We start from the raw sequence: 14,806 nt of genomic DNA, 5'->3' as shown, positions 1-14,806 counted from the left end.
GAGAACCAAGTCCCTGGGAGAACGGCAACCCCTAGCGGCTTGTGCTGGGCAGTTGCGCACAGATGGGGTCTGATTCTTACCTGCCCGCTGTGGAGTAAGCTCCCTGAGGTTGCTGTGGGCATGGCCAGTCTCAGGCTGCTGCTCCGCTATCGTGGGGCCATGCCAGTGGGGGAATGGGCAGGAGGCTGTTTATCGCCGTGAGGGGCCTCCGAGCTGCGCTGCCACCCAAGGTGTTAGGGCACCCGGAGTTCCCTGGGATTCCCAGTTACTGGGTTGATTGCGCCAGGGAATTTCCGTCCAGCTGTGGCGTCCCTGTCCCTTTAAGACTTTCAAAAAGTACTCACTTTTCTTCTGTTCCAGGGGCGCTGGCTGCGGGGACCTACTCGCAGGGTTTACTGTCCCATTTCCCTCTTACCCAGCACCCCATGCACTGTGTGTCTGCGCTCCAGTGCTGATGGCTAGGGCTGGGTGTTTAGCAGTCCTCGGCTCCCACTCCCTTCCTGCTCTGACTCCTGTCCTCCTGCTGGGGAGCTCTGGTGAGGGGCGCTTGTGCCCCACCGGGCCACAGCTTGTATCTTACCCCTTTCGTGAGGTGCTGGGTTCTCGCAGGTGTAGATGTAGCCTGGCTGTTGTCCTGTATCTTCTGGTCTCTCTTTTAGGAATAGTTGTATTTGTTGTATTTTCAAAAATATATGTTTTTGCAGCAGCAGAATCACAGAACCCAAGAATGGACTAATAGTTACCAAAGGGAAAGGGACTGGGGACCATGGGTGGGAAGGGAGGGATAAGGGTGGGGAAAAAGAAAGAGGGCATTATGATTAGCATGTATAGTGAGTGGGGGGCACAGGGAGGGCTGTACAAAAGAGAAGACAAGTAGTGATTTTACAGCATCTTACTATGCAGATGGGCAGTGACTGTGAAGGGGTATGTCGGGGGGACTTGGTAAAGGGCAGAACCTACTAAACATAATGTTCTTTCTGTAATTGTAGATTAATGATACCAAAAAAAAAAAACATGTAAAGCAGAATTGTGAAATGAGTACTTAGTCTATACATGCATATATAAAAATAAGTATTTAATAAAGGATACAGAATAAAAAAAGGGAAAAATATATATATATACATATATGTTTTGGGGAGGAGATTTCTCTTGTCCTACTCATGCCGCCATGTTCGCTCCTCTAAATCTACCATATATTTTTGGAGAAGACAATTTAACCTATAACTGAGTTCGTAGACATCTCAAAAGATGCATTCTCATGCAAATGTAAAATTACAATGGAGAACTTTTATACACACTAAATTGGTAAAATTTAAGAATCAGGCATGCTAAGTATTGTCCAAGATGTTAAGCAGTAGTAATTCTCATCCATTGCTGGTTGGCATATATCCTCAGTTTAGTTAGTAATGTGAACACACATATATTCTGTGACCCATCAGCTCCACTCCCCTGTGTATACACTGGATTCCTAGAGGTGGTGTTGTCCATGTGAACCAGGAGACACATAAGAGAAAGTACAAATGAACATGGTTTATTATCACAGAAAAGTAGAAACAATACAAATACCACCAATTATAAAATGATGGATAGTAGAGGTATATCAAACAATAAAACATTATCCAGCAATAAAAATGTATACAGTTAACACATCAGGAAAGATGAATGAGTCACAGAACAAGGCAGAATAGTGTACAAATAAAAATTGGGCAAATTAAGCAATGTATTATTAATGATACACTGAATGGATAAAGAAGATGTACATGTACACAATGGAATATTATTCAGCCATAAGAAAAAAACAAATCCTACCATTTGCAACAACATGGATGGAGCTAGAGGGTATTATGCTCAGTGAAATAAGCCAGGCGGAGAAAGACAAGTACCAAATGATTTCACTCGTATTAGTGATACACACAAAGGCCTGTCACAAAAATCATAAGAATCGTTAAAATTCTGGATTTTGTTAACTCTGCAAAGAGGATAGGGACTCACAGGCTTCTGAGGTCCTAAGATAATTTCTGTTTTATAACCTTATTCACTGACTTAGTTTTTCTTACTCTTTGAAGTCTATATATTTATTGTGTATCTATGTATATATTTGTTACACCCTCAAAAAAAGAATTTGTTAAACTAGAAAGAAATTTATTAAAGTATTATGCATAGTAAAGACCAGACAGGAATAGACTTAAGTTCTCTGTTTTCCTTTTAGTTTTTTCTGTATTTCCCAGTTTTTGCAGCCTTTTCCAGCTCTCAGATTACAGTGTCTCAGTAAATACTATAATTATACATACTATACAAATACCAGGAAAAACTTGCTGTTCATGCTTTTTAAAAAAATTTTGTATTAGAATATAACTAACATACAGTAAAGTACTCAAATCCAAAGTCCCTAGGTGTACAGCTTGATGAATGCTTTCCTGCATACATAGGTAACCCACATCAACATAGTATTTCCAGCAACCCACCAGGAAGGATTCTTTGTTCCCCCTTCTAAATGACTACATCCCCAAGCAAGCCACAAAGCTGATCCCATAACACCTTTCATTAGTTTTCAGACTTCCTGAACCTCCTAGAAAAGGAAGCATGCAGTATTTCCTTTTTGTGTCTCATTTCCATCATTCAACATTATGGTGTGCATCCATGTGGGTGCATGTATCATTAGTTTATACTTTTTATTGGTGTATAGTGTTCTTCCTATTCTTATTTTTAGAACTTCATTCTCTTTGCAATAAGAGTTTGCATTGTTAAACTGCTGCAAAGTTTTAAATTTAATTTTTACAATATCCTCTTCCTAGAAAAAAATAAAGATCATATGAAGTTCCTTGTACCCTGTTGTGCATGTTTATCTAAGGGAAATGACTGTTTCAAACTGAGATTTTTGTCTCTGTTTTTTACTTATTTTAGAAATATATTAAATTCATGTTGGATTAGTCTTTTCATCTTTGTTTCATAGCACTTGTGTGCTATGCAAGTGTATTCCAAAAATAGTGAACTTAGATCGTTCAAGTAGAAAAAATAGTATGTAACACAGTGTTATATATGTTGTTATAGAGAGAAGCTTCATGAAGCCAATAATGAATTGCAGAAGAAGAGAGCCATTATTGAAGATCTCGAACCAAGATTTAATAATAGCTGTGAGTTTTCCTAATTAGCATAATTTAAAATGGGTTAGCCATGTATTACTCCAGTGATAGTTTGTATAAAATTGTTTCTTTTAAGAATAGGCCCTATTACATATTCTAAAAATTAAAGAATTTGCCTTATTTTTCAGAAAGAATATATAATCATCTTTATGATAGTTTTAATTATAGTTCTGAATGTTTCCTTACCTGTAGATGCTAATGCTTTTTTACAAAATTACTTTAATTGCCTCATGTGAGTCAGCGAACCTTTTAACTTTTGTTGATATTTACACATGTAGGCAGCTTGACTTCACTGACCCCTGTGTGGAGGTAGGAGTAGGACCTGGCTTTTACTTTTTTTATTGTAGTAAAATACCCATACCATAAAATGACCACTTCAGCCATGTGTGAGTGTGCAGTTCTGTGACAGTGAGCATGTTCACACTGCTGTACCACCACCAGCCACCTCCAGAGCTTCTCCTTTTCCCAAATTGAAACTCCCCATTTTCTCCTGTCCCCCACAGCCTGTGGTAACCACTATGCTACTTTCTTTCTCTGTGAATTAAACTATTCTGAGTAACTCATGGAAATGGAATCATACAGTATTTGTCCTTCCATGTCTAGCTTATTTCACCTGCATAAAGTCTTTCGTTTTCACGTAGTATGATGTCTCCTGTTGTAGCATGTATCAAAACTGAGGCTGAACGATACATATACCACATTTTGTTTATCTGTTCATCTGTCACTGGATACTTTTTAATTTGTGTACACCCACACTGGAGTTTTTGTTTACATATAAGAAAAGTTTTTTTTTTTTAACATATATACAAATATACGTTTTAAAAATAAAATTATATAGAAGAACAGACAAATCTCTCAAGGCTATTAACTACTATTTTAGCAGTTGAAATATTTTCAAAGTTGATACAATCTAAAAAAAATTTTTTTTTCACTATCTCATCTGTAGCCTTAAAAATTGAAGAATTACAGGAAGCTTTAAGGAAGAAAGAAGAGGAAATGAAGCAAATGGAAGAGCGATATAAAAAATACTTAGAGAAAGCCAAAAGTGTGAGTGTACATTTGGGTGTTTTGTCCACTTTCTGATCGTGTTTCACTGACATCTCAAAGTAGAGTGCATGTGCAGGACTTCTCACACAGACTGCTTTTAGGAAAAGGGGAAAAGAAAACTTTAGGCAAAGAACCTGAGCAGGAAATGGGTGATCAAAATAGGTCACCCCACAGATTACCACTAATTACCGGATGAATTACCAAGAGGAAAATGTTTTTTATGTAGGAAAGAAGTGGCTGTCAGCACCTTAACTAAAATTCAAAATTAGCTACAGTAATGGTAGAACAGCCAACATCTTGTGCCTTCTGATGGAATATATTATCAATAATCTTTTAGACCTAACTTTCAGTTCCCACAGAAAATGAGGTTACTGGAACAAAGTTAAAAAACACCTTCAAGAAATCATCAGATAAATCCAGAATTTGGTATAAAAGTCAATGTTAGATGCTGCAGTTGTAATTGCATTCATCCCACCGGTTCCTGGACTTGCCATTGGAATGAAGAAGGAGATATCTAAGCTGGCCTGTGCATAAAGTAAAACAACAAATTTGACTGGATCTATACTGTTGGAACTCAACCAAGAATTAGGAGAAGTGCAAGTTGTAGCACTCCAAAATCTTACGACTACAGACTATCTACTGTTAAAAGAACATATGAGATGTGAACAGTCACCAAGAATGGGTTGTTTTAATTTGTCTGATTTCTCTCAGACTGTTCAAGTTCAGTTGGACAATATCCACCATATCACAGATAAGTTTTCACAAATGCCTAGGGTGCCTAACTGGTTTTCTTGGTTTCACTGGAGATGGCTGGTAATTATAGGTCTGCTTTGGTTATGTAACTGTATTCCTATTATGTTAATGTGTGCACGCAATTTAATTAGTAGTTTAAAACCTATACATGCTTAAGTTCCTCTACAAGAAGATATGTCAAAGAAATAATCAATCTTCCCATGTTTTCTTCCGTCTGCTACTCCTATAACTTTTCTTCTTCCTTCCTAATTACAACCCTTAAATAGAATTCGTGCCTCAAATCGAATTTACTGAGTATCATAATTCTTCCAAGTGATAAAGATACCTCAAGACAAATACTGGGCATAAAAGCCACAGGGCATAAATCTGCAAAGAAGTAAAAAGCTAACCTTTTCAAACAATATTGCCTCTCTCTGACTTACCAACTTTACATTTCCCTGTATGGCCCCGGAAGATGACTGGTTAGCCAGAGACGGGTAAGATTCCTCAAGGGAGGAACAACCTAAGACACGCACAGTCGCAGGGGGGCCATCGGGTGAGAAATTGGGGATCAACAGAGGAGAGGCTTAGAACCTCAGCCCCCCTGTTTTTAGAGAAATCTTCTGCATCTGTGGATGTTTTATTGCCCTTGTCTAGCTTGGATTAACACTTAGTCTACAGGCACACACCTGATCATCTACATTTGCTCTCTTACAGCACTAAACTATGTTTTCTACCTTTATCTTGCATCTACCTACCACTTCAGCATTTTATTAAAAAAAAAAATAGTAATAATAATAAGTGAGAAATGTGGGATTCACATATAAATCAAGTATAAAAATCAAACAAATATTCATATTTGACCTGATTGTTTATAGTTCATAATGCGTGATCAAAACCGAAAGTTTCTGTGATGACTGCCTGTTCACCATGTAACTTATTCACTATGTAAGAATTTGTTCATCATGTAAGAACTTGTTCGTTATGCTTCAGAAGATTGGAGACTGACGAGAATTAGGCTTGGGGTGGATTAATGATTGTGCATTGAGCATTGACTCCTCTATACAGAATTTTATTGTTGTTAACAACCATTTGATCAATAAATATGAGAGATGCCCTCTCAAAAAAAAAGTCACTGTTAGAAAAAAACAAAAATAGGCATTGGAATGCGGGGGAGCCCAAGAAGCTGTTCTAGTTTAAAGGAGTCTGAAGGGACCTAAGAACCAAATGCAGTATATTAATCTTTGGGTCCTGGATTGGGGGTAGGAGGGACAGTTATGAAAGACATTTTCGAGATGTGGATTTGGACTGAATAGTGATGATTTTAGAATGGCCTGTTTTCTTACACATGATAGTGATATTATGATTATATAGGAGAATGCCCTTAGTCTAGGAGATGTATATTGAAGTATTTAAAGGTCACATGTTTATAAGTTCTGCATTTTGTTTAAAATAGTTTGCCAAAGAAGCAAGTGCGTATGTGTGGACAGCATTCACATGTGGCAGTGCAGCAATTGGTTAATCTGGGGTGAAAGGAAATGGCTTTTTACTGTTCTGCTCTTTCAAGCTTTCTTTTTTTTTTTATCAAGGTATCATTGATATACAATCACATGAGCAGCATTTTATAGCTAGATTCCCCCCATTATCAAGTCCCCACCACATACCCCATTACAGTCACTGTCCATCAGCGTAGTGAGATGCTCTAGAGTCACTGCTTGTCTTTCAAGTTTTCTATAGGTTTGATTGTTTTTGACAGGACAAGTTATGGGCCTAAAAACAAAAACCCTTTCTCAGAAGACCTCTAGTTGGCCACTAGAAATACATTACATGGCCACACCTGACTGAGCCACTGGGGGAGGGTGAGGTGGGCCGCACACATAGGCCTTGAAACCAGCTGTGCTCCTGGAGCGACAGCTGGCCAGAGGCGGAGAGCTCGCTGACCCAAGCCAGAGGACAGGGAAAGGGAGGCAGCTGTCAGTCATGCCGGCTTCAGTATTACTTATTAATTTTAAGCCAGAGCTACTTTGACAATTGATTCTTATACATGATTTTCAAAAAGTTTTACGCAAAGTTACAATAATTCAATATTATTTCACATATTTAAATTTTAAAATGTCCCTATAAGATAGTTTTGATTCTTGTAAGGCTTATCCTTTGATTTTTTTTTTTTTTTAATAACTGCTGCCTTAGATGTTACATTCTTTAAGTTTGAGGCTTTTAAATTTTTTTTTAATTGTTTTTTCAGGTTATCCGCACTTTAGATCCTAAACAGAATCAAGGAGCCGCACCAGAAATACAGGCTCTTAAAAATCAGCTCCAGGAACGGGACCGACTGTTCCATTCATTAGAGGTAGTTCACTTTCCTGTATGATGATACTGGTTTTTTATTGTTTTCTAGAAAGAAATACATTCCATGAATTTAGATAGTTAATTGCGAGTATTTTACTGATATTGAATTGGTTTTTGTCTTTACTTGTTTACATGTGCTTGTGTTTTAGAAAGAATATGAGAAAACGAAGAGTCAAAGAGAGATGGAGGAGAAGTGTATTGTTAGTGCCTGGTACAATATGGTAAGAAAACAGCACTTTAAAACATACTGCGAAGTTCCGTTAGTGTGTCATATTTGTTATGCTGCCTTTACTATAGAAGTAGTTCTACCAGATGAATCTGAAAGTAATTCTAACACACATAAATTAACATTTGTGCAGCATTTACAAAACCTAAATGCTTATCTTAGAACTGAGAAGCAGATATGAGAACTGCTATAAACAGGGTTAGGACATTTTCAGCCCATCATTGTCCCTAGAGGATAGAAAAAGAAGGAACAGTTTAGAACCATTTTATTGTAGAGGAGAAGGACTTTCGTCCTATCTAATCACAAATGCAGTAGCTTTTGTTCTGTGGGACTGTTTCCGTTGGTTTACAGGAGTGGTACTTATAAGTAGGTGGTTTAACTATCTCACAGGGTTTGGAAAATGCTCACAATGTTGGACCTAGAACAAATAGAAGTTTTTAATTGAGCTTTCCAATACAAAAATACCCTAAGTGTATTGCAGGGGAAAATAGATGTTCATCAACATTCTGGGCTTTAGTAAGACATTCTGGGTGTGAACAGCTGTGTATTTTAAAGAATGCTGTACTTTTTTCAGTGTTTTTTCTTGGGCTTTTTGTTGTCTTTTCTTCTTTGCTCTTCTTCCTTTGCATTTTTCTTCTTTTCATGTACTTCTTTGCATTACTACCTTTTCAAAATGTTAGTTGCCTGAAACAGCAAATTGGACCAGATTCCTTTCATTATCTCCCTCTGACCCTATAATTGTGTTATTGGCACAATGCCAGTGTTTCTCTTTCACATTTATAATTAATACTGCGTCTTAAAGGTTAGTGTTCTGTCTCCTAATGTGATTTGATTTTTGTCAAAAATTGATACAGTTTTTCAACATGTCCACATTTATATTTGCCTTAGTTAAAACTACAAATTTAAGATTTTAACACAATTTAAAAAAACAAAAGAGGGTATCATAATGGGTTTAGAATACTATTGTTGTTAATAAATACAGGTTTCTTGAAAATTAAAATTTTTTAAATAGGACAAAACTATGTATTTCATAGTTCTCTGGGAACTAGTCCTGACTCCACCTTTCTTCTTCTCTTTGTTCTCCTTAAAGATTCTTGTTAGTGATCTGGGAGTTCTGCCCCTCAGTCCTTATTAGTGATTTCATATTCTTGGTGGATTTTTACACCTTCACATACTGTGTTTCTTAAGGAACCAAATTTACTTATTCTGTGATGTGCTATTAAAGAAGAGTCCTAATTTTCAGGTCTAATTTTAGGGAGAGAAGGAATAACTCCAAGTAGATTCACACAAGTTAAGTTCCAGTAAGATAGCCAGCAGCAGCCTCATACATATATTCAGAAAGTTCTGCATCTCAGGCCACTGAAATGAAAGTGGAGATGACGAGAACTGGGGAAGTACGAGAACTGGGGAAGTATTGCGTATCCCAGAGAATGGCCTTGTGATCGATACTGCGGTCTTAAATGTGTGTGAAGAGTTTGAGTAAGTTGCTTAGAATGTGAAAATGAAAAATAGTAGATTTTAAATAAGATGTAATTGTTAATAAATGTAGCCAAATTAAAGATTACCAGTAGATACCTGTCAGTTTTATTCAAATCCTTAAATGCTTTGATTTCAAAGTGAGTAAAAAACATGTTCTGCATTTTCTCATTGGGAAAATGGAGGGATTTGAGTTGTTGGGTATATATGATAGACTGAAATTCTATTAAAAATATGAATCTGTGACCGACCAGCAGTTACCCTAGAAGCTAACTAGTTATGGGAAGTTCTCTCTTAGTCTTCTGTCCTCTGTGCCAGCTTGTCCAGCTCATTCTGGCAAAGCCGTGTGTCTTTTCACTTGGCTTGGCTGATCTACCTGACTCTCCTGGCTCCCAGTTGCCCCATTCCTTCCTTTTTCCCTTGTTGCCGACTTCCACATCCTCCCATCAGTTTACTCCTATTTCTACATCACTGGTGAGGTTAAACTGGTGATGATGCTTCTCCGGCCAGGATGCGGCACCACTTTCCTGACTCACTCATAGACTTGTCACTGCTGCTATTCCTCCATGTGTAGGGAGCGTGCCCCAAGAGCTGTCCTCCCTCGTGGGAAGGTGCTCCAGGCCCAGCAATTGCTCTGCTGCCTGCTGAGCTTGCAGGCCATCTACTCCCATCTTCAAGAAAACCCCTGCTCTCAGGTGGGCCCTCTGTTGTGGGCTGTCAGGAACTTTGCTTAGTTTGAGAATACAAGTATGCCTAAAGTGAAGAAAAACAGCCTATTGGTATGTATGACACCTAGTGTGGCTTTCCACCTTGTGAAGCAAGTGCATTTGTGTTTTCCCTTCTCAATAAGACCTGAGATTTCCACAGCCTGGTGTGAATCAGGTGCTACCAGTCAGTGCACTTTCGTTGTTCGAAAATCACTTTGTATATTTGATTTGAAGGGAAGTATGTGTGATTGCTTATGGATCTTGTATTCCAAAATTCTGTCTCCATTACCTGTTGTTTTGATTGTTGGAAATTCAGAAAATTAAGCCTTAATTTCTTCAAATGGAGATTTGTACCTAATTGTTGAAACTAAAATGTCTCTTAAGAGATTTTAACCTATAATGAGCAGAATTAACATTCCCAATTGTGTCTTATGATGCAATGTAATGAATGCTGCATGATGAAATTTTCTTTTGTAAGAGTATGTTCCACTACTTTTTCACTGGTGACTTTTTTTTCTGTTATATAGGGAATGAATCTGCATAAAAAGGCGGCTGAAGACAGACTTGCTAGTACAGGGTCAGGGCAGTCGTTTCTGGCCAGGCAGAGACAAGCCACCAGCGCGAGAAGGTCTTACCCCGGCCATGTCCAGCCAGCCACAGCAAGGTAGACGGTCTTGCCATCAGAATAAACACACCCTGCATTCAAAACATACTTCTGTTACATATAACATTTCAGGAAATTCAGCCAGCTTATTTTTTGTCTCTATTTTATGTTAATATTTAGTTGTTTCTCAGTTGAGGACTTTCTCTCTCCTGTATCTATGTTTTAGTTTCTTGGTCCTTTATTTTGTAGTCCTTTCAGTTCCTTTTAGCGTGCCAAAAATTTTCTAAATGCCCAATTAAAAGTGTTGTATACTAGTGTAGTACTTTTCTTTGTATAAAAATGTCCTTTCTTCAATGGTGTAGGCTTTGTAATGAATTAGATTTTCTGCCAATAATTGATACAGTTTATATTCTTTATTGTGCCTCTGTGTCATCATGCTTTATAAGAATGTCTTTGTTTAAAGGGAATTAATCTTTTTATGATGTATTAATCTGTGTTTTCAATTGTTTTCCAAATGCACTTCAAATAACTTGCATATTTACTATATAAAATGGTTGGCAAGTGCACTTTTTGCAAAGATGACGACAGTGGCAGAGGTGCTCATCAGGTCTCACCTAAGGCACCACATCAAAGTATTTAAAAGGAGAAATGAGTTTTCACATTCTTTTATAGGAAATTAAATTTGTCCAAAGATTTGGAAACTATTTTTAAAACATTAAACACAAAATTTCATTATTCCTACTATCTGGTTTGCTGGCAGAAGTGAATGCATTGGTTGAGTTTCTTGGGGGGAATTACAGAAGAAAAAAATCAGGCAGTGCAGTAATTTTCCATATTTTTTTATATCACAGTAACTGAAGATCAAATTCTAGCAATGCGGCTGACATTTATAGTTTCAATTGCCTTCCACAACTCAGAGATTTATTTTTCATATACTTACAAGTCATAGGTAGTCTTACTTTTGGGGCAGTTTCCATGTTGATTGCTACTCTTCTGGTTTACTTATTCCTCAGCATAAACTCTTCTTTCTCAATAATTCCTTCATATCAGGCATTAAGACCAGTAAGTGACTTCTTGTATGTGATGTTAGTTTTTTTCTTAATTCTGTGTGCTAGTCCAATAATTTGCTACTGAATAGATTCTCTTGAGTATTTGGTTGACTCAAAGTGCTTAAGACTTGTTGATAGATTGTAAATAAACCATGTTTATTTACATTAATGAATGGCTAATAATAATTGTAAAGCACTTTGACTACATGAGGTGCTATTTAAGTGCAAAATACTCATTTGAAAATGAAATGCCTCTGCCTGACTTTCCATACTGACTGAAGTGTTTGTTCCCAAATTATATTTAAGTTCCTCTCCAGCTTTTTTCTTAACACCATGTTCTATTTTTTTTAAAAGCAAAAAGTTACTATAATTAGATTGGTTGGTTGGTTTTGGCTATAGGTAGGTCACCTAGTAAGATTTTATTTCATGTACTTGCTATTTGGAAGTTCAGGTTTCATTTAGTTCTGTATATTAAACACAAACGAGGAACTTTAAATCAAGCTAAATGCAATTATGAATTTTCAGAGACTATTTCCAAGTGTTTGATTTTAAATCATTACTACCTTTTTAATAAGAAAATTGACCTAAAAATTAGTGTCATTTGTCCTCAGAAACTGTACTTGAAGAAAGGTAAAAGAATATACACAGAAAAGACTCCATGCATTGTGCCAATTTTTTACATTAAGTTTAGAAGTCTGAGCCCAGTGTGAATGCTTCTGCCTGGTAAGACTGTAGAGCGGGAAGAATTAGTTGTGATGGAGAGAACCACATAGTAGAACGTGTTGTGGGGTTTCAGGAGGCTAAGCAGACCTAATCAACATATGCAGTTTTGGTAACAAGTGAGTAAACTATTTAAGATAGTTCTTCCCTCTACCCCATTATTTCACAAATAGCATAAAGATTCAACTGTTTTAAAACAGGATGTGAACGCTAACCTTGGTCAAATTAATACTGGAAAATTAAACCCACAGAATAAGATGGATGAAAGCAAAAGCCTGTGAACTATTTATTAAATGGATCTACCCAATGAGATGAGAGGTTCGACTTGCAGCTCACTGTATACTGCCCAAGGGCTACCCTCTTACCCCGACCCCCACTCCTACCTAGACACATGTTTCTTGGAATAGGAGGGGAGGGTGCCAAGCTTTTAGAGAAAGTTTTACTTCTTACTTCTCTTCAGCATCTGTTGCATTCTATTATTTTTTTGTTTACAAAAATAGTAACTTTTACTCTGCTGTACCTTCAAAGTTTAGATATATTACTTCGATTGCACAGAAGAAATTACATTTCTAAACATTCTATGATTTTTTTTTTAAAGCAGGAATAAAACTTCACTGTAACAGTGACAACTCTTGTTTCCCTTAACACAGCTTTGGACAGAATTTATACGTTTCTATTTCTCCAGTAATGATCAGTAATCTCTCATGAGGTTTATTATGATGCATAGTCTGTCCGGAAGTTAAAATACACTGGGTGCTTTATGGAGGTGTGAATTTGCTGTGATGCATATTCACAAGTTCCTTGTACACAGTGGTTTCCTGGAGACACAGTTCTCCGGAAAGGTGCAGCTAGTCCTGGCCTTGGTGTTAGCGTCCTTAGGCTGGGGTAAGCTGGTGTCCTGGCATCCAGATTCTTACAAACAAGAAGCTTATTTTCTGCTTTCCTTCTCACCAGAGAAAGAAAATACAAAGTAAGTAACTAAAGAATATTCAAGTATAACATTTATGTTTCACGCTGTGTATTTAAGAAGTTTGTAATGGGGAAAACCAGATATTGTAGTTTATCACATCTCAAAAGAGAATAAATACCACAATTGTAAATATCTTAAAAGAACTTGCCACAACTCAATCATATCTTTCTATCATTTGTCTAATTACTTGATAATAACCAAGAGAAAAAAGACTCTAAATGAAGGACTCAAGTTCCAAAATTAATCAAGATTGAATTATTTCTACTTGATAGCCCTAGTCTGGTAAAACTGGCTTAACAAGAAGGCTAAATTATATTAAAGATAATATTGTCATCTGTAATTTTGTTGAGGTTTACTTGCTTTGTTCATATAATGAAAAGCTCAGTTGCACAAAGTTAAACTGAATGTTGTCCAGTCAGAAACCTAAGCCTATCTATTTCATTAGTCTTCACAAAGGCGTGAAAATCCGTGCTGTGGAAATTGGTCAGCAGTAGGTGATAGTCAAGTGAGGGAGATGAGTTAGGCTGAAGAATAGGTGCATTTCATTTACAAGCTACTTTACTCACTGCTCCCTTTCAGTAGCAGTTTTGTAACTAATGATATGAAATATTAAGTGTCTCTTGCACTTGGATGGGCATTCATCTTTTGAAAATAACACCATGCTAAAAACCTGAAAGTCATTTCCTAATGTAAGAATTGTCTTGAAACAAAAATCTAAATTTTAAAAATTACTTTAACTCAGTGTTTAATCTTCAACTGTCCAGATCTCAAGACTTCAGGAATGTTGGAATTATCCCCACCAGAACCTGCGATTTATCTGAGAAAGCACCCACCCCCCAGCTGGTGCACACCTAGCTAGTTTACAGCCCCACGGATGAAAATGCTTCTGATCCTAAAGTCAGAAAGTGCTTGTTTGGTATCTTGCTTTTCACTAAAGGCAAAATAACAGCATTAGGAAAAAATGCTTTTTATTGTCTATCCACTAAACTATGGAAGAATATTTTAACTTATCCATTTATTCTGAAGGGAGTCTTTGCCAAGAGGCTGTTGAATTGATGTAGGACTGTACTTAGCAGTGAAGCCACCCCGGTACCCCAGAGTCGGATGAAGGCATGTCCTGAACCAAGAAAATGGGGTATCAGAATCCTTGAAAATAATTTTAACATGTTTTCTATTCTTCCCTTTTTACAAATTAAAAGGGTTTTCCATTAGTAGTGATAATTGTTTTCCTACAATCCCAGCTGTCAAAATGGCAGCCGAGGTCAATGGTTTTACAACCCGGTTTCCTTACATTTAGAAAGCGGTTTCAGAGCTTATTCTTTGTCACTCTAATGATTCAAATATTTTATACCATGAAGTTTTTATGTGAGGAAGGCTATTCTCAATGTATCTATCATCTGGTTTTTTACTTTCTATAAAGCGTATTTAAATAATGATTGGTATATGTTCCTTTTACTGAATTTTGAAAATGTTTTATTGTCTAATTTAAGCACAATAATTTTATTGTTCTAAAGTTTTGCAGTAAATGGTGTTCATTTACTTAGAAGCCTAAATTACATAAAATAATTTACTACTGACACAGCTAATTTTACCCCTCCTTTTTCCCCCAAATCATGAAAGTATTAATACTTAGCTTCCTTTTTATAAAATGAAGGACAGCACAAATGTGATGACATCCATCTCTTTTAAATCACTGATTGTTTTTGGGAAGTACGTACTCATTATTTTGTTTTTAAACAGCCTTTTGTAAATCTAATTCACACATACTATGTTATCTTGAAAT

The 14,806-nt window shown here is 36.8% G+C and overlaps 1 protein-coding gene across 2 annotated transcripts in view; it reads left to right on the top strand.

Annotated features, from left to right (window-relative positions):
- The window catches only part of HOOK3 (hook microtubule tethering protein 3), a 127,601-nt gene extending 113,144 nt beyond the window's left edge, over window positions 1-14,457 (top strand). The window contains exons 18-23 of one of the 2 annotated variants that reach the window (XM_057505230.1): window positions 3,052-3,134; window positions 4,090-4,190; window positions 7,168-7,272; window positions 7,421-7,492; window positions 10,208-10,344; window positions 13,788-14,457. In XM_057505230.1, coding sequence (XP_057361213.1) covers window positions 3,052-3,134; window positions 4,090-4,190; window positions 7,168-7,272; window positions 7,421-7,492; window positions 10,208-10,344; window positions 13,788-13,878 — 589 coding nt within the window. In that variant the 3' untranslated portion in view covers window positions 13,879-14,457. Of the gene's footprint in view, window positions 1-3,051; window positions 3,135-4,089; window positions 4,191-7,167; window positions 7,273-7,420; window positions 7,493-10,207 lie in introns of both variants that reach the window. The other variant, XM_036880742.2, reaches the window with a different exon arrangement.
- Window positions 14,458-14,806: the final 349 nt, after the last annotated feature.

The sequence above is a fragment of the Manis pentadactyla genome, chromosome 7 (assembly GCF_030020395.1).
Source record: "Manis pentadactyla isolate mManPen7 chromosome 7, mManPen7.hap1, whole genome shotgun sequence".
Taxonomy (NCBI): Eukaryota; Metazoa; Chordata; class Mammalia; order Pholidota; family Manidae; genus Manis; species Manis pentadactyla.
The sequence above is the reverse complement of the archived record's forward strand: the minus strand, read 5'-3'. Positions and strand labels throughout refer to the sequence as shown.